We start from the raw sequence: 21169 nt of genomic DNA on the forward strand, positions 1-21169 counted from the left end.
GAGGGCGGGGGTGGGATCTCATCAAAGGCAGCTTTGTCGATTCCTGTCGAATGGATTTTGTATATATTAGCTTCGTACGGCGGCCCGGAACTCGACAAAGCAGTACAGATAAAAATATCATGCCAGCGAGGCTTTTGAGGCGACTTGTGATGACAGCGTTTCCACATCGTTTTGAATTGCAGGCTTGTGTTCATATCTCTCTCTCTCCCTCTCTCTCTCTCTCTCTGCCTCTCCATCTTCTTCCCTCTCTTCCTCTCTCTCCTCAGTCTCTCCCCATCCATCCCCCCAACCCCCACCCCACTCTGTCTCTCTGTCATGTCTTCAGGTTGTAGGTGCTGTTTTCTAACAAGGCTGTTTTATACTCTGTCACAGTGCGGAAACTTTTGAGTTTGTCATCTGCAAACAATTATTCAGAGACGTCTCACTCGGCCGGCGAGAGGACAGAGATAGCTCGAGAATGGAGAGAGGGAAATAATGAGAAAAGGGGGAAAGTGGAAAATGGAAACATGCGCAGAGGAGTGTACTCTCACAGCGATTGCTCCAGTGTGATTTGCACGTGTGGATTTAATTGCGTCAAAGCTGTGGAGAGACGTAGACAAAAAACTCTTTTACAAAACGCTCGCGTTACAGGGACGACTCTTGTTAGATCCCTGTCTTATGGGCTTTATTTATTAGCCGATCATTCTGATTAATGGGCATCATTATCAGCTCAAATAATCAGCTTCTCAAGGATAACTGTTGCTATTTAAATTAAATTCAGGGTCCATTATTAATTCCAGTGCCGTCATATGGTGGAGTGTGGAGCCTGTTGGTTTCATCTTATTAAAGCTGGTGGTGTGTGTGTGTGTAAGAGAAAGTGGCGGGTGTCATTTGTCTCCTGCAATATTCACTCTATGTCTATAAGTTTGTATATTAATAATAGTAATAATAATATAGTTTCATTCATTCATTCATTCATTCATTATCTGTAGCCCTTATCCAGTTCAGGGTCACGGTGGGTCCAGAGTCTACCTGGAATCATTGGGCGCAAGGCGGAAATACACCCTGGAGGGGGCGCCAGTCCTTCACAGGGCAACACAGACACACACACACAGGTCACTCACACACTCACACCTACGGACACTTTTGAGTCGCCAATCCACCTACCAACGTGTGTTTTTGGACTGTGGGAGGAAACCGGAGCACCCGGAGGAAACCCACGCAGACACAGAGAGAACACACCACACTCTTCACAGACAGTCACCCGGAGGAAACCCACGCAGACACAGGGAGAACACACCACACTCCTCACAGACAGTCACCCGGAGGAAACCCACGCAGACACAGAGAGAACACATCACACTCCTCACAGACAGTCACCCGGAGGAAACCCACGCAGACACAGAGAGAACACACCACACTCCTCACAGACAGTCATCCGGAGGAAACCCACGCAGACACAGGGAGAACACACCACACTCCTCACAGACAGTCACCCGGAGGAAACCCACGCAGACACAGGGAGAACACACCACACTCCTCACAGACAGTCACCCGGAGGAAACCCACGCAGACACAGAAAGAACACACCACACTCCTCACAGACAGTCACTCACAGCAGGAATTGAACCCACAACCTCCAGGCCCCTGGAGCTGTGTGACTGCGACAACTACCTGCTGCGCCACCGTGCCGCCCTATAATATAGTTTGTATATTAATAATAGTAATCAGAGAATCCACTTCCTCTTGGATGAGACAGAGTGGTGTTTGTCACCTAAAACAACTCCCTCCAACATCAGTACCTAACCTCAGTAATGTTCTCATGGCTGAATGCCATCAAATCCCCACACAAATATAAATAGGATCCTTTATGAACGTTCCCCTGTGATGATAGGAGACCATTGCTGTTAAGATCTAGTATACAGCCTTCCCACATGCAGCAAATAAGGACAGGCCTAGCGCAGGCTGGGGCTGGAGCATCAGCCACGAGCAGGAAGCCCCCAGAAACAACAGAGTCTTGTCTAACACACTGTCAATGGCTGGGGCTCATTGATCATCCAGCTGTAAAGTGAGTTATTGCTTCTCCTGTTATTCTCTGCAGCCTAAATTCAGTTGTTATGTCGCAGTGGTTGTAAATTAATAGCACGTCTCGAATAACTATGAGGCTTTTTTTATTTTTTTTCCATGTAGAGGTCCAAGAGGAATAGAGAGGCTCTCAGAGCGAGATATGGATCAGCATATAAATAATATACGTGAGACGTCTTGGCAACCAATCTGCGCCACCTGAGACCTCTGCTGCTGTTTAAGATGTTTTTTATGTTGTTTCCCCCAAGGGCGCAGGGGTCACTAAATAAAAAATAAGGGATTTTTCTCTGCCCTTAATTTCGCCTGCACTCTAACTTGCCTCGTTGGCTCACTTTCCTGTGCTCACCCTTTAAATAACAATGCCCCGTATTCACCAAGTGGCCAAAACTTTGTAGACAGACACCCTTTATAATTGGTGAAATCAGCTGCTTTAATGTGCATTGAATGCGGACACGTATGTGAATATTCGATTTGTCAGTAGCTACCTAGCGACCAGTGCATCAAGATATTGTAGCCTTCTTGTTGGTGTCCAACCAACAGCCTTTATAACAGCTAAGGAATGTACCAGGGCAAGTACATGCCAACACACTGTCACTAATCACTAAACCACCATCCGCAAATCACTAACTTAACACACCACAGACCTAGACTAAACAGCAATAGCAATAAACAACAATAAACACTTTACACTCTCCCCAGTGGACACTACAATATCATACACTTTAAATCCAATTGTGTTCATTGATTATACCCCTACAAACTCATCTCTGTTCTGAGTTACAGATGTGAATGTTATTTCAAATCAATAGTTGTAGTTGTAGTTGTAACTCTACACCTTGCCTGAGAATATGTGATTACTCCCTACCTCTCTCTTTACCCGCCTCGCCGCCACTGGACTCAAGCATGAAATCTCCACCCCGTAAGTCGACGGGTTTGGCTCTGTAGTTTTGAGACTGTGAACACTACAGTGTCAAAGCAGAAATGACTAGCCATGGCGCTAACCGCTTATACGCTCGAAATACCTCGTCTAGCAGAAACACCGCCACACAGACATGCTAACAAGGCTAAACATCATCATACACACATGCTAGTAAGGTTAGCCACTTGATCTACGGTGTAGAGGCTCTTTACTGGTCGTGTAATCATGCTTTAAGACTTGCTAGCATTAGCATTAGCATTAGCTATAAAAGTTGCCAAAGACAGGGCAGAACATCTGCATCTTTTCTGGTTTCTGATATTGAATACATACAGCGATAAGTGTGCCTAGAGGGATTTTTGGAGCCTCAGAGTATGTCAACTTTTATTTTCAAGAGTGTACAATTGTATAGTCATTAGCGTCTTGCCACAAAACAAAGCACAGGCCCAAAACAAGCACAAGGCAAGTGAAATTCTGTTCTAAGTTAATGTTACTCTGCTTTAATATCTGTAACGCCTCAGAGCTGTGAATAATTCAGAAAGACGAGGAATCGTGAGCGTATTACACTCACAGAGCGAGAGAGAGAGAGAGAGAGCTAGTGAACTTGGACTTGTTTTCCCGTCTCTGTCTCTGACACCTGGCCTTAGCATTTCATCTGGTGTATTAAAGGCAAGGTGCCACCTCCTCAATTACTCTCATTCTGAGCTGTAATGGGAGCATGTAAAGCATGAAGAAAAATACAAGTGATTTAGTCAGGCATTACAAGTGCGTACATTTCCTGGAACGCCCATGTGTTTGAACACAAGACGACCGAGTACAAGGAACAGCAATTAATGGCTCTTCGGAGTTGGCTATGGTAGCTGGCAGGCTGCTGGGGAGGGCTTGATGGAGACATTTGCTGCTTGAGTAAAGAGAAAGTGCTGCACAGTGCCATAGCACAAGAGCTGCTGTCTCAGTCTCACTCTCTAGCCGTGTCCCAAAACCCAGGATCTGTTTCTCGGCCCTTACGTCATGAAGGATTCTGTGAATACAGTTGAGAAATTTTCAGCAAATGTGGCATCTACTGCTTTTTAAAGCTCGTTAGTTCATTAGTCTTTTTAAACTTGTAGCCACTGATAATTCTGTTAAAAAATATACCAAAAGGCAATTGCATTATTCATTTTCTATAATATGACGGTTTTAAAATGGGCAAATTATAAGTGACCTATGTTTCTATTACTTTACATAACTAATTAAATTCCAGCCGTAGATTTACAGAATAATGATAATAACGCGGAGGTTAGTAAGTGAAAAACTTAATGACATTATAAAAGGCTCGCTGGTCTTTATTTACCTATTGAATAATATTCATGAGGGTGAGGTGTCAGGAGCAGGTCAGAAATGGAATATAATTATCTCCAGCTCAAGAATCATCGCTCACTTTAACTGAGCTGCCTCCAGATGAACAGTAAAGGTTTCAGCTGAGTTTCTTTATTTCTTTCTACAATAAAAATATGAAGAGTTTATCGTGACCCCTACAGGGGGCATCATGATGAGAGAGGCATATTATTCACATGGATCACGGTTGGATCTCCAAACCTACAATTATTGTTTTTTGTTAAAAAAATATCAGAGCAAGAACTTTTACGCTATGATTGACCAGAAAAGTTTTCTTAAAGCAAACCACCATCAGACCTTCCTTTAGAACCAGAGGCAAAAAAGAGTTGTTGGTAACAAACATTAGACGTACCTACGGCTTAAGAAAGACTTAGAAAACAATAATGATACCCCAACTGTCAAGCGCCATTGGCAGAATACTTCAGCGTTCTACTGTAAGAATCATGGCTCATTATAATTAACAAAGACCTTTCACAATAAGTGTGTGTTTCACAAGGTTACCATCCTTTCTGGAGAACACGTCATCGCTTACTTCATATCAATTTGTTGTAACTTTAGAATGAACTGAAGAAATGATTCACCAATGTGTGCTTTTACACAGGCAACACTTTCCGGAAATAAGTTTTAGTTGGAGGTCATAAAGGCAACTTGATGATTTCATAACAGCTGTGTATCAACCTCCTTTCCAACCTTCTCTTATTCAGAAGAATGATAATGACCTCATACGATTCGTCCCAAATGACTTGCATTTACTCATCCTACTGTATCCTTTAGGAGGATGGACCAAACGTCTCAGACTGCTCTGCACCCAGTAAACATTTAGTCGTTGATTCAACGTTGAAATAACGTAATGACTGCCGTCTTATCAACGTTCTCTTAAGGTTGAAAATGAAAGTTGAAAAGACGTCCAAACACAGACATTGAAAACACGACTATTAGACGTATTTTGGACGTTATTAATTGATCCCGAAATAAATTACTTGTATAAAACGCGTTTTGGACGTCCACTGACGTTATCGATTGGTCACCACTTAACTAACTTATTAAGATGGATTTTGGACGTCCATTGACGTTTAAAATATGTCCTTGACGGACAGACTACTTTTAGACCTATTTTGAACGTCCAGGGACGCTCCTTGTTTACTGGGCATGGAGTTTTCTAGAGTACTATCCCTTCTCACAAACTGCCCCTAATCCCTGAATGACTGCCCAGTAGTGCCCAGTGCCAAACAAGAGCCTACAGAAAGATTAAATGTAACTGAGATTGGTCTTTTGGGTTCAGGCTTAAAATGGTTGTTGCTTTTATGAACAGAAAGTGCTCCTTTTGCCAGAAAACTTTCCTGGCACTTTCCCCCAAGTTTCCTGGCTACTAAAGCTAACGTCACAGCTTTGTTGGAAGCAGCTAACTTTAAAGCTGTTTCAGATCTGATTAAAACTGATTCGTTGAAAAAAAATGTTCTTAAATCTCCCTCTTAATTCACAGGAGCATCCAAGATACTTTAAGCACTGACAGTAGGGTTTAGATGCTGTTTGAATATTTATGATTTGATTATCAGTTGTGTGTGTGTGTGTACATGAACACCTACAGTGCCTCATGACTGGTAGCATTCATTATTGAATGAAGAAGTAAATCATTTAAAGCCATCTGCTGCATTAAATACCACAGTGCCATTTATGCTGGGTGTGTTATATTACGTTTTATCATTATTGAGCCACAGTAACACAGCTGGACTAGATTAGGACACACACCAGTTTACTACAGACCTCTACCCTCAGTCTCCGACTCTCTCTTTCCTCCCTTCTCGACTTCACTCTCCGTTTCTCCCCTGCCCACGCCCCCATTTCCCGTTTGAATTTCTGCAAGCAGAAATAGATCAACTCTGCCTCCCTGCCTACAAATTTAGTATTACTATCCCAGTGGGGAAAGAGCTGTTTTGCTGGAACATTGCAGAAGTGCATTCAGTAGATGTCCCGGGTACATCACACCAGCCTCATCTGACTAGGGCTCCTTTAATTTCAGCGCTCTGCAGTAGGTGATGCAGGATGTGTGCGGAGGTTACTTGTGTTGTGGGCTGCAATCACGCTAGATTAGGGGACTGAGGGATTTTGGCTGGCAAGGAGGTATGTGTGATAATGCATTTCAAAGAACTGAGCTCTTCCATCAAAGCCTGGAGCCATACCGGAGCCAGCTATATCCCCACAAGCATACAGCATGCTCCCCAATCATTCCAGCTCTGAAGTAAATTTCTATCTTCACATTTACCTGCGATGGTATGAAGTTAGAGTCACAGCAAAAGAAAAATGTATTCCAAATGTGAATCTAAATTCAAAACCCAATCGTAATTTTATCTTTTTTTTTCCACATTTTGAAAGGCTCATTTAAACAGTCTTTGAATTGTCCTATTAAGAACTGATCTTCTTTGCCAGCCCTATATTGTAGCTCATAACCATGGAACAATTAGTTCCCGGAATTGCTTCCAAAGTGTTGAGAAACATCAGACAAACTGTGCTTCCAGGAGAGGCAGAACAGCAGGTGGATACGTCAGATTATATGCCATACACTCATTGGGTAGTCAAAAGCAGAGAGTGTGGGAGATAAAATGGCTGGAACAAATGCATTTTAAACATCAAACGTTCTTTAAAACATTACTACTTCAGCTGCTTTTGGGTCACAACAATCCTACTACTCTCTAAGCACAAGTGGGTAAGAGTTGGCGAGAGAATGGGTTTGGCTCAGTGTAATGGAAAGGCACAAGAACTGTGTAATCCTGGTTCTGGAAAAGTTGGGGAATTTTGTAAACGCAATAAAAGCAAGAATCTGTGATCTCTCTTGAAGGTTATTTACCAAATGATTCCTCCAGGTGACTGTCTGTGAGGAGTGTGGTGTGTTCTCTCTGTGTCTGCGTGGGTTTCCTCCGGGTGACTGTCTGTGAGGAGTGTGGTGTGTTCTCTCTGTGTCTGCGTGGGTTTCCTCCGGGTGACTGCCTGTGAGGAGTGTGGTGTGTTCTCTCTGTGTCTGCGTGGGTTTCCTCCGGGTGACTGTCTGTGAGGAGTGTGGTGTGTTCTCTCTGTGTCTGCGTGGGTTTCCTCCGGGTGACTGTCTGTGAGGAGTGTGGTGTGTTCTCTTTGTGTCTGCGTGGGTTTCCTCCGGGTGACTGCCTGTGAGGAGTGTGGTGTGTTCTCTCTGTGTCTGCGTGGGTTTCCTCCGGGTGACTGCCTGTGAGGAGTGTGGTGTGTTCTCTCTGTGTCTGCGTGGGTTTCCTCCGGGTGACTGTCTGTGGGGAGTGTGGTGTGTTCTCTTTGTGTCTGCGTGGGTTTCCTCCGGGTGACTGCCTGTGAGGAGTGTGGTGTGTTCTCCCTGTGTCTGCGTGGGTTTCCTCCGGGTGACTGCCTGTGAGGAGTGTGGTGTGTTCTCCCTGTGTCTGCGTGGGTTTCCTCCGGGTGACTGCCTGTGAGGAGTGTGGTGTGTTCTCCCTGTGTCCGCGTGGGTTTCCTCCAGGTGCTCCGGTTTCCTCCCACTCTCCAAAAACACATGTTGGTAGATGGATTGGCGACTCAAAAGTGTCCTTAGGTGTGAGTGTGTGAGTGAATGTGTGTGCTGCCTTAATACCTTAATAGGCATTATTTTTAAGGCATCTAAAATTTGGAAGCGTGCTACTGTTAAAGAAGAGAGTGTGTATGTAAGTAGAGAGGGCCCTAGTTTGTGGGACACACCCATTTGGCATTGTTTGAACACCACACACTCATAAATCATAGCATAACATAAGAAAAGTAAATGAACGAATGCAGCTGTTTAAGAAGTTTAGGAACAAAAGCTAACTTTCAAAAGCCCTGAAATTTGGGATCCTGCGACCACGTCTTCCTGTCCCTGCTGATTCCAGTAAAGTTTTACAGTGGAACTGAGCAGTTGGAGTCTGAATGGTCCCGCATCCCAATGCCGCATGATTCTCAGTGGGCTGCAGATGCAAAGACAAGAGTAAAAAGTCTATTACTGTACAAACACCATGTGTGCTGGAGCAAAACCGACGTCCTGGATTCGATTCAGAAGAGGTTGTCATTCATATTTGCATTTCCCAGGGGTGTAATTGAAGTGCAGCGGCAGGTTTGTAGGACAGGAGCACTACTGGGTCTGGGTTTCTTTGGTGCTGAGGCAGTGGAAAAGGCCATTGTGACCTGGCTGCTTTAAATCTTATTTGAAGGATTGGAAATAGTGCTGTTATTAACTCTATGTGTAGCATACCCTCATATCCCATACCATCCCGAAGAAGGGTGAGTGACACATCAAGATATTGAAGTCAAAAAGGAAATTATTCATCGAGAGGAATATTATTTGATTTCACATGGATATTAAATTAATGGGCCATGAACCTTTTCTAGTGATCTAGAGCCTTCCTCAATATTCTCTTGCACAGTGGATCCCACATGACTTTCTAAAACTGTGGTCTGTGCACTCTGAGCAGTGGGATAATGCCCCTCTGTAAAAACACACCTCCAATGCTGAAGAAACACTGGAGAAATTTAACAGAACAAAGCAGGGGACTCAAAATATGTGAGTTCTTAAAAGCTAGACTATCATTTTCATTCAGATTTGTTTAGGATGTGCCATGTTATGAAAAACATCCATCCATTATCTGTAACCCTTATCCAATTCAGGGTCACGGTGGGTCCAGAGCCTACCTGGAATCATTGGGCACAAGGCAGGGATACATCCTGGAGGGGGTGCCAGTCCTTCACAGGGCAACACACTCACACACACACATTCACTCACACACTCACACCTACGGTCACTTTTGAGTAGCCAATCCACCTACCAACGTGTGTTTTTGAACTGTGGGAGGAAACCGGAGCACCAGGAGGAAACCCACGCAGACACAGGGAGAACACACCACACTCCTCACAGACAGTCACCCGGAGGAAACCCACGCAGACACAGGGAGAACACACCACACTCCTCACAGACAATCACCCAGAGGAAACCCACGCAGACACAAGGAGAACACACCACACTCCTCACAGACAATCACCCAGAGGAAACCCACGCAGACACAGGGAGAACACACCAACTCCTCACAGACAGTCACACGGAGGAAACCCACGCAGACACAGGGAGAACACACCAACTCCTCACAGACAGTCACCCGGAGGAAACCCACGCAGACACATGGAGAACACACCACACTCCTCACAGACAGTCACCTGGAGGAAACCCACGCAGAGACAGAGAGAACACACCACACTCCTCACAGACAGTCACCCAGAGGAAACCCACGCAGACACAGGGAGAACACATCCAGAGCAGGAATCAAACTTACTGTGTGACTGCGACACTACCTGCTGTGCCACCGTGCCACCCTGAAAAACATATATTTAGAATTATATATTAAGTTTTTATGTGTTTGTTTTTTATTTGAATCTTGTTGCAGATGTTATCAGAGGAGTGTACATCCAGTAAAAGTGTTTGTGACACCATCCCAACAACCATCTCGAGTTCAGAATTAGTGGCTGAAAACACTTCGTATTCACCAGTGATGTCCATTTTTGGAGCCTTTGTGAAGGATCATAGTCTTATCTGGGGTTTCACCTCTCATTGCTCGCTAGCAGCTCAACGCAGAAAACAGCAGTGTCATAGGTTACCTGGCAACAGAGCTACAGATATACTAAATGTACTTGATTCAGTGAAGTCAGGTTCTGTTCCGCCTGCAGACTGGCCATTCCTGGGCCTGCAGAGAACGGCTACGGAGCACATTCGTGAAAATGGCCCTTCATAGAATAATCTGTAAAGTTTTTTTATTGAAGCAAAAGTGTTTCTTTTATAGCACTGCTCCAAAGAGCTCTTTGAGGCACCTTTATTTTTAAGAGTGTAGCCTCTGTGTTTATTTCTTGTGTGCGGACGTACATGGTGTGCCTTGGCACGAAGCTTTGTGTGCAGCAGGGAGGACTGCAAGCAGAAAGATGAGAGAGGTCTTAGAGAAGCAGCAGGATTTTTTGTTGCCTTTTTGTCTTGTTTCTCTCTCTCTCTCTCTCTCTCTCTCTCTCTCTCTCTCTCTCTGCAAGTGGAACTGCAGAAAGTACACTCTGGCAGCCTGACACAGTTTAATACATTAACAGAAAAGATTACATTTTATACCTAGACAACCAAAGAAGGCTCCGTTAAACCGGTTAAACCGCATCCGCATATGTAATATAGATTACAGAACATGGAAATTTAGTCATGGGAAGTTCATTGTTATGAATCTTGAATTATTTCAAGTTCTGAAAACTTGGAAAAACTTTTTTTTTAAAAACATATATTGCGTTTTTCAAACTGAGGCCTTGCTCTGCTGGAGTTCAGTGCTTTGCTCTTGACACCAGGAACATGCAGTAGACACATCCAAGACGACATACATTACAGGTTACCACCTTATAAGACAGAGGACGAATGTATATCCCGGTCACGTTGCCCCTGTTCTGTGCCTCGAATGTGCAGTTGTGCAGAGCATAGCTTTAGACAACTAAATTAGTCCATTTTGGCAATTAAGGCAGGCGTGTGCCATAGTGGGCTGTCATATAGAGCTGTCTGACAGAGCCATCAGTCTTGATGAGTGCAGCTTCTGTGATGGAGGCTGGGAATTAGCCAGAATGAGCCTGTTATAGTCACGCTTACAGCAACGAATATTCCCCACCAATACACCAATGCGTCTAATACACCGGGCTTCTAACAAGTCTAGTTCTGTTCTTTATTGTTCACACAGGACACATTGATTCCCAGCATGGCTCAGTAGCACTTCAGACAGGTTCAATACCCACCTTGGGTTACTGTTTGTAAGGAGTGGAGCTTGTTCTCCAAGTTTCTTTGTGGGTATCCTCCAGGTGCTCTGGTACCCTTCCACAGTCCACATCTTGGTAGGGGTTGGCTGTGTGGAACTGTCCACAGGTGCGTGTGACGGGGTGCTGTCGTCTGTCCCTGACTTGCGCCCAGTGATTGCAGTTAGGCTCCGGACTCACATTTCCTGAAGGATCTAGAGTAGTGCTTAGGAGAGGAAGAAAGTATAAGCATTTGGTAGAGGGTATGTACTCTTAGGTGTAGCTATGCTGTTGCTATGACATCCCAAGTTGTTGCCATACCGTTTCTAAGGTATCCAAGGTGGTTGCTTAGATGTTGTCTTTGAGTAATTTTCATTTAAAGGGTGATGAGTGTTGCATACGTTTCCCGCATCTGATCATTATTTCGCCAAAGGTCAGTTTGTCATTAGGTTGAATGGGATTTTTGACATTTCTCAAAAAGGCTTGACCAACCTAGCAACAGTTGCTATGGAAGACTGCATTCCTGAGTGGACAGGACAACTGTAGGTCCCTTTTAATCCATTGAATGCAGCAGGCCGATGCGAGGGAAGGAGGAATCTCGTGTTATAGCTTGTTTATGAAGTTGGTTCCTCCGCTGAGTGTGGGCATCCTGGGGGCTCGAGTTGTTTTTCTTTTTCTATAAAATGTAAGATTTTCATTTGCATCTGATTTGCAGAGCTTAAACCTTTGTCAGGTTTTTGTTTTGGGAGAAATATTGAGCAAGCTCAGTGCCAAACTCTGCACGGCGGAGCCAAGAATGCGCAAAAATGCTGACACCAGAAAAAAAACAACGCAGAGCGCCCCACGCCAATCTCCTGCTTTTCGCTACGCTGCGTGAATCAGGGGACACTGTGTTATTCATAGACGTCATTTCTCTGCAGATGCATGAACGTGGCTCTCTGCTAGCTCCGAGTCACAGTGAGGAAATTGTCAGATCAAACTGAGTTGCGGAACTAAAGCTGCAAGTTTGGGGCAACAGCCGGGAGTGGCCAGTCACCAAGGCCATGCCCTTGTCTACTCTGGGCTAATGCTAACACCAATAAACATACACACACTGACACGCACACACATATATGCTTGCACACAGCACAAACACCTCTCCTTTTCCGAGGGCATAATAGTCTGTCACACTCTTTGGTCCCTACATGCCATCCCTAATGGCACAATTTTTTGCTGCGGTGGTCACAAAAAGCCCGCGCCGTCAGATTCGTTATTATCTCAGCCTGATGTGCCCCACTATGAAATCTTTCTCCAGCTCACAGTAGCCCTTTTTTTCCCCTTGTACTTTTCTCCTTTTTGCATCCCTCCGAGACATAGGTTATTGTTTAACACCCCCATGTGGTCAGCGTGAGAGAAATAACAACAACTTTTGAAATGAACTCCTCTCCTGGCCTGTACACAGGCTCCAGCTCGGCCCTATTGACTGAGAGAGCGAGTGGACTCTGAAGTGATCTATGTATGGGGAGGCGGCGAGGGAGTTGGCAGGAGGCTGTGAGGAGGGGGAAGGGGTTGGGCTTCAGACACGGGCTCAAACACAGCAGCTTTTTTTTTTGCGGTCTCTTTCCTCTTTAGCATTTTTAACAAGAGCCGACACGCATGCAGCCAAGCTCATCGTTCAATGGAGAGGAGACTGTGGCGAAATAGAATTATTGACTGTTATCACCCCTGTTACCTCAGGCGCTGTGGAAAAGGGGATTAAGTGGTCAATTTACATTATTGGCAAGCGCTTTTTATAGTTCAGCTCTAGTGTGGCGCACGGGTGGCATGACAGGATTTTAAATAGCATTAAAAAGGGCGTTTCAGACCTGTTCTGTGGGAGAGGAAGATAAGTGCTGTGTATATACTGTGCTACCACACACACGCTCGTACACACTCTGTGCTGAGACTAGAGCACCCAATCCCATTCAGCAGCTCTCTGTTCAGCTCAGCACCATACCACACTAAGAGACAAATGCAATTAGCATTTAATTTGATGCTTGGGCGAGAGAACAGGGAGAGGGAGATATGACAGACACTTGGCACACTCTCCCTAAGCCTGCCATTAATTGACAGTCAGCTACATTGTACTATAGGTATTACACTTAAGCAAATAGGCGGCAGCGACTGACAGCTGTTACCCGGTGATAGAACAAGCATGAGTAGCTTCACCCCCAGGCGAAAGGCGTGGGGTAACGCACACCTAAATCAGCTCTCATAGGCAGCACTTAACCAGGTTTGCTGCCTCCTGCTGAGTAAATGTCATGTTTACTGACAACATTTCATTCCCTGACGGGACGAGTAGGTAGCGTGCTTAATTATTTGTAAACATTTAATTGGCATTTACTCCCGTGAGGATTGCACAGTTCACCTCAGCAGGACACTCGCGCATCCTCATCAAGGATTAATCAGGCAAGTCGAACGAGGCCTCCCGACATCATCGAGCACCGCAGAGAATCGTAATGCCGTGCGGGGAAAGATGCGATGCTGGTGACTGCACTGGTGGATCACTAAACGGACTTGATGCTAAGTGACTGCGCAGTACCTCCCCCTGGTCATGTCCACAGAGCACATCAGGGTCATTAGACAGGTTGCTTATTTAAAAAAAACGATGCCTGTCCTCTCGGGCCCATTCATGACGCCGTCCCTCAAGCGCCATTGATCCAGAGACGTTCGACGGCTTCTCCAGGTTACCCAGCAATCAGCAAGCATTGAGCGGACTGGCCTAGATGTGGCCGTCTCGGTCAGCCACCATTACCAAGTTGGAGGATCAAATCTGGACTAATTACAGAGATTATCTTCAAGTGGCCTCCGCACGGCGTGCAGCTGGCACTAGCTGCGGATCGAGTCGTCTGATGGAGGCACGTAGAGCCAAGGGCATGCTGGGCTTTACTGCAGCCAGAAATAAAGCAGGGATACAGGGGGTGGGGGGGGGGTGGCTGTGTGCACATCACTGGCAGCATGAGCTCAGTAAACAGCCGTTTTTTGCTCATACCCAAATGAATTAGTAGACGTGAACAATGATTAACAGCGCAGTGGGAGAACAAGTCGGTCATTTTTATTTCACAATACAAGGAAATGTACCATGCAGCCTGGCAACAAACATGAATGGTCAAGAGAGAAGGGAATGTTTTGTTCTTCCACCCATTACATTTTATTATATTGTTATAGGCAAATATAAGCACTACGCAAGCACTTTAGACTGAACGTCGTAATGTGGTATTTTTATGCGGCTTTTAAATGGTGTTATTACGAAAATATGTCGGACACAAACTGAACCACCCTTTTGCTGACATAATATAAGCTTCTACTCTTCTGGGCATGCTTTACAGTCAGGTGCTGGGTCATTCAGTATTGCATTCAGCCTTGAGAGCATTAGAATACCTCTCTGACAGCAATGTCTGTCTTAAGCAGTGTCTAAAAATTTGGACATACAGCGTAGTTGCATATTTTTCCACAGGTGTGTGTACAGTACCAGTCAATGGAAGAATAGTGTACCAGCCCCTACATCTGCACAACCCAAGTTACAGTCTCAAACACATTAAGAGGAAACAGTTCTACAAATTAACTCTCGACGAGGCCACAGCTGTTCAATGAAAACCATTCCAAGTGACGACATTCATTCATCGAATCTTCCACATTCATTTACAATGTAGAAAGAAAAAACATTGAATGGGAAGATGCCCAAACTTTTGACTGGCGCTGTACATTCACAACATGTGGAAAATGACCCAAAACAAAGGAAACCCTCCCTGAGTGGGCGTGTCCAAACATTTGACCGGTACTGTAGGCCTCTCTAAATGGACTTTGATCTGATAGTGACACACTCTGTGGTTATGAGCAGTAGTGGCTAGATGTATATATTTTTATAGTCTTTTACAGTCGTTTTCTGGAAGTCCTTGCCCCCATCATCAGCGCTAACCCTAACACTCCTGGGTTTGTTGTCCTTTTGAGCCCCAATGTCATAATTGGCATTTCTTTAATCCAGAAAGGCTACTTATCGCTGGTGAGTACATGCAAAAGCACACATGAAAACATCATACGAAGAACATTAGACATGGAGGATTCTCTGAAAACATCTGGAAACTGCACAAAAAAAAGGACAGTCCTGCTTTTGTGATTCACATTCTCTAAGCTGCACAAATCCGATGGCACTACACACACACGAAAGAAGGAAAGAATACATACAAGGGCTCTTTGTGGCTGACACCAGTAGTGATTTTCCTGTAACTGCAAATTTCAATACCCAATAGTATCAGCTGATATAGTTACAAGGTTATAATAACTGTAGCATCAGTAGTTTTAGATAAACATCACATTATGGACTGATATGACCATCACTCATCCGATATGATCAGCATTGCCTATTGAGTGGGACACTCTGGAGCAGCTGTGCATGATCCAAATGTATATTTTCATGTATATTTGCATCAGCAGTGGTCCACAAACATATATTTGTCCAGCTAATAAATAGCAGTGTTTTATTGCTGATACCAATAAATCCCAAGGACCTCGGTATCAGCCAATATTATCAGTCATCCTCCACATCAGCCCAGCCCTGGGGACACATGGAAGCACACAGTCCTCCTTGCCCCTGTTTTCTGTTCTGTGTTTTTTCCCCACTCCCCACCTATTGAATATGTGCCTGCTCTCCTGTGCCTCTTCCCTCAGTGAGGTGTAGCATCCTGATTGAAAGTTGTCTGATACTGTTTGCGTGTCTCTGTCCTTGTCATTAGGAGTGCCATGATTGCTGACTACGTGCACTGGCTGTCCGGAGAAGGCCAGCCGCATATAAGCAAGCTCATCAAACTGTATTGGCAGGTGAGGACGGATGGGCCGTCAGACACACGCACAGGCCCCGGCACCCAATCACAAGCCCAATGAAGTATTATTGCTTAAAAGACTGGCCACTGACTTTGCTCTGTGCATATCAATCAGCAAGAAAGCCTGCATAGCAGTAACGGGTTGATAATGAACAACAACAATGTGGAGGGCTTGCTGATGTCTAAGTTAGACCTGGGTTTCCAAAGGTATGGTAACACTTTCTATAAATACTGTGTTTATACAAGTAGTCATTACTGCATACACACTGGCAGTGGCAGAACATTCCATAGTGATAGACCCATGCTATATATGTGATCATTGCAATGGGCTTATACTCTTCTGTATATATGTTTGCATTAAATGAACACAGGGTAGTAATTTTACTTTGAAAATTACAGCTTTTAAGTTTATTGTGATTCCACACTGATGGGTAATAGGGAGAATAGAGCCTCTGTCATTGCTACTCCAGGCTCAGTTTCTCACAGCAGAAACTGGGTTTAAACCCAGTAGATTGAATAATCCAGTGTGATTACAATGCACCATACCAGTGAGCATGCATTTGAGTCCAAACAGTCTCTTATGCAGTGGATGAGGCTCCTAGAGGTTTGTACGCAGCACAAAATTTGGCTGCATAGGGTATTCTTGCGAATACAAATGCAAATACGAGTTTATTTAGTCAAAGTTTCCTCTCGTTTTAACTCTGGAGGGAAATGATTAGGAGATTTTTATTTACAGCCAAAAAAAAAAATAGGGGGAAAAAAGCTTTTGACCCCCTAAAAGTAGGTTGTATTTGCAACCAAGCCATGATTTGCATTCGCTTGAAGTGAGATGAGTGCAGCATAGCTTTCAGTATACATCAAGAGCTTCCCTTTTTTTTAAATTAATTTCCATCCCTCGTGGATTTCAATTCGTCCGTGTGTTTGTCCTGATGGCCCTCAATAAGGGGCCGCGTTTTTCATCTCCTCAGCCCTCTCGATGTCCCCTTTCCCTCCCCACCCCAAGCTTTTCATTTTTGTCTGTTGAAAGGCCCAGCTATACAATAGCTCATTCGTCTCCTCTCTCTCTCAGTATTACCGTGGGACACAGCCATGTTGCCCCTGACCAATATTAATGCCTCAAAGACGTTTTGTTTTTTATTTCTGTGCAAGTTAAAAGGAGGAAAAAAGGGGAAAAAAAGCATCGCTTTGCTCCTTTTAACCGCGCGCCGTTCCAGTGCAGACCTGCGGGCCCCTGTGCGCTACAGGAATATCAATGTTGGCCGTGCTGTGGCAGCCATGTTTGAATTCATGCATGTTTATAAAGACTACAAGGAGTCATAGAAGGAACAGAGAAAAATAGTTTACAGCTGCAGCAGAGGCGATTGCTCTAAGACTGCAAGGGAAGCTCAGCTTCCCCTAAAATGTCATAAAAATAAGTGATCAAATATATACTGTTGTGTGTACATGTCAGTGAATAAATATACACTACAACGTGCTCAATTTTGGTCAGAATCAGCTTCTTATCACTGGTAAAGACGCGGCTTTCCTCTCAATCATTCCCGCAGCTTCACAGTGCTTTAAACAGTGAGGACGCTGAGCGTCCACAGAGTTCAGTAGCGAAGCAGCGAAACGAGACGAGTCATTGGATAAATGCTGGGCTTTGTCCCGCCCATCGGACGCTCAGCGTCTCTGGGGGTCTATGGGGCAGTGGGCTGGCCTCGGCTGGCCCGGACGCTCAGCTTCTGCATGATGATTGGATGATCTGTCTGAGGCTGAATCCCTTTTTGATTGACAGCGAAATGAACGAATCAGCAATCCTTAAAGATCCGTGGGAGCACAGGCGGACACACTTCACATGGGCCAAGGCCGTTTAAGCAGCCTAGCTCTGCTGGCCATTGAGAGGACACTAGTCAAGTCCCTGGAAAAGACGCCTTGTTGGTACGACAGGGTCACAGATCATTTTCTTGAAAAGGAACGGAGGGTAGAATTTACGTATAAATAAACCGACACATTTTATGATGTAGACCGAAATTGAGCTTCCCCTCCTTGAAAGACCAGCATCCGCCACTGAGCTGCAGTGGTCCACACAGTGCAGATGCAGTCTATATATGAGATGCCTTCCTGTCCTTTAAAAGTCTCTTGAATATGTTTATAGTAGTCTATCTAAAAATGAGCTTTTCATGTCTGCACATTTTTTCTATGAGCAGCGTCGGCATCATAATGTTACTTTAATGGACAAAAGCTCACCAGCCTATCATCATCCCCTCATCAAAACCCACTCATTTGTTCTCGGAAACAGGAATCAAAGATAAATACTCTTTGCTCCTGCTCCTGCTCTGCTAACTTTGTGTGCCTGGTGTAAAGGACAACAAGAGCTAACACAGAAGAGCTTGAAAGCATCCCTTGAGTGATTAACAGGAAGATAATGGGGAAATAAATTGGTAAAAAAAAATCCCAGCACTGCCACAACCCACACCAAAACGTCCAGTGTCTTCTTATTGGATCCTCAGTGAACTGAAGTGAAGAGATCAGGGCTGAGTTTGGATATATTTGTTCTGTAAACCATTTGAGAAGAACGCTCTTCCTTCTAACAGGGCTTCAGGAGGCACCAAAAAGGCTCAGGTCTGATGAGTTCACAGTTTGTCTTTAGCTGACTGACACTGACAGAGTGTGAAGCTCACACAGCACACAGCTGCTCACCAGCCACGCGACTCCCCAGCTGCCACGGGACTCATTTCTGCACATCTTAACCACAGAGATGGGCACACACACTCACACACACATCGCACTCACACTGAAAGTGCCACTTAGAACGCACACTGCAGCCAGACGATATCACAAGGACTCCATCAGTAAGCACAGAGCCTAAACTCACTTGTTTGGCTTTGGATTCCAACGAGGACATCCAAAAAGAGTCCGACTTCATGGATGATTCTAGGCAAAGAAAGTGTTTTATAAACCACAAGGATTCCTTAAATAATGATGTAAGCCTGGTCTTTGTCTAGCAGTTACAGTGTAAGACTTCCTTAAGACAGCTACTGTGTATTGTATCCATGGAATTAAAAAATGGGATGTTGCAGGTGTCCACAAAGTGTTCATACACACACACAAACGAGATTGTTTTCATATGTCGTGGAGACATTGAGGTTCCTTGGCTGTTTCTCAATACCAAGTACACCAACACAAAGACTGGACCTGTGTCCTCTAGAAGAATTATCTTGAGGTTTACCTTGATGATGCTGCAGTGAATGATGGGACTTTCACGCCGTTCTCTTCGGCAAGTCACAAAGTGATGCATCCTGCAGTGGAAGATGACGTCAAGAACACGAAGACATAAGAGCACACAAGAAACAGCTCTAAATTTCATGGAAGTTTAAACTTAACCATAACTAGCACCACAATAAATCTAACCCTAACCCCTAAAACTAACCCTAAACTCTTACCCTAACATACAGTTACATTATACAGAGTCCTACCATGACATTCTCATGTACGGAGCCCCTAAGGTGAATTGGTTGGTTTATTTAGCAAGTCGTGGCCACTATATAGTATTTTGAGGCCACAAAATAATATATTGAGGCCACAAAATAGTATTTTGAGGCCACAAAATAATATAGAGGCCACAAAATAGTATTTTGAGGCCATGAAATAATATATTGCGGCCACAAGATAGTATTTTGAGGCCACAAAATAATATATTGAGGCCACAAAATAGTATTTTGAGGCCACGAAATAGTAAATTGACACCATGAAATGACTGCGCACCCTGACAAAACTTGTACAAACCTACATTGTCTTCCACCATTTTTGCCGTTTGATTCTCCTCCATAAATCTCTCCTGGAAAAAGTTCTCTAATTTGCACTGCTTTTCCATGTCGTCCATGAACCTCAAGGCAATGTGTATTAACATTAACCAACTGCAATCTGGTGTTAGACTTAATCTCAAAGGTTAGATGTGTGGTTGTTCAGCTGCTGTGCCGATCAAACTTGTGTGTGTTGCAGGTCCCTTGGTCCAAGCTTTAAAATTCTATTAATACTATCTTGTGGCCTCAATATATTATTTGGTGGCCTCAAAATACTGTCTTGTGGCCTCAATATATTAATTAATGGCCTCAAAATACTATCTTGTGGCCTCAATATATTATTTCATGGCCTCAAAATACTATCTTGTGGCCTCAATATTGTAATAATGCGGGTTTGTAGGAGTAAGGGATGGAGGTATGTGCAGGAGGCTTTATTTCAATAACTTTAAAGGAAACTAGACAGAGGGACACTAAACACAAGGGCTAAACTATAAACAGAGCTAAACACTAAACAAACTAAACGTTAAACAAAGCTAAACACTAAACAAAGCTAAAAACTAAATATTAAACAAGAAATCAAAACATAAAACAAGGCCAAACATAAAACAATGACTAAACACAGATCATTAAACATAGAACAATGCTAAGAACCATGAAAAACAACCTAACATACATACAATGACCCACAAACAAGAAACACTGACAGGGACTATATAAAGACAACACCAACAAGAAACACCTGGGTACTAATTAAGACACATGACACTAGGAACACGAGGGAAGGGTATCACATGACCAGGGAACAAGCAGGAAGCAGACACAAGACAGGGGGAAACAGTCACATGACAAGGGGAGCACAGAACAGAAACAATACAGCATGTTACAAATATATTATTTCATGGCCTCAAAATAGTATCTTGTGGCCTCAATATATTATTTTGTGGCCTCAAAATACTATATAGTGGCCAGGTCTTACTAAAGAAACCCTCCATCTCACCTTAGGGGCTCCGTACTCATGCCTTTTGACTTTACTTTGGTTTTTTAGTGATTTTTTTTCATTCATTAATTCATCTCCTGTATCTGCTTTGTCCTGATCAGGGTCATAAAGTGTCCGGAGACTTCCCAGAAACATTGGCCACTAGGCAGAAAGACATCGTGCCCAGGGCACCAGTCCATCACTTATTCACCCAGTAGTTCTGATTTTTTAGACCAAATGTATTCCAATGGATGTCTGCTCTTTCTCCAGTGTGAGATGGAGATAATTAACTACAGAGGCATCCTTTCATGACCTTTCTTCACCCATCTTTGTCAATTACGGAGCCGACTACATGTGTTCAGCCTCAACGGCTGCCGTCGTAGAGCGAGTCAAGCTGTGTAAAGCCTATTGTGTTCTTTGTGCTTGAGACTAG

General features: G+C 44.2%; 1 protein-coding gene across 1 annotated transcript in view; it reads left to right on the forward strand.

The window, feature by feature from the left end:
• The window catches only part of LOC136671398 (spermatogenesis-associated protein 16-like), a 58619-nt gene that overhangs the window by 14185 nt on the left and 23265 nt on the right, over positions 1-21169 (forward strand). The window contains exons 4-5 of the mRNA XM_066647063.1: positions 1874-2047; positions 15892-15976. Of these exons, the coding sequence (XP_066503160.1) occupies positions 1874-2047; positions 15892-15976 (259 nt within the window). The remainder of the gene's footprint in view (positions 1-1873; positions 2048-15891; positions 15977-21169) is intronic.

This window comes from Hoplias malabaricus, chromosome 16 (genome assembly GCF_029633855.1).
Source record: "Hoplias malabaricus isolate fHopMal1 chromosome 16, fHopMal1.hap1, whole genome shotgun sequence".
In the NCBI taxonomy this organism is placed as follows: domain Eukaryota; kingdom Metazoa; phylum Chordata; class Actinopteri; order Characiformes; family Erythrinidae; genus Hoplias; species Hoplias malabaricus.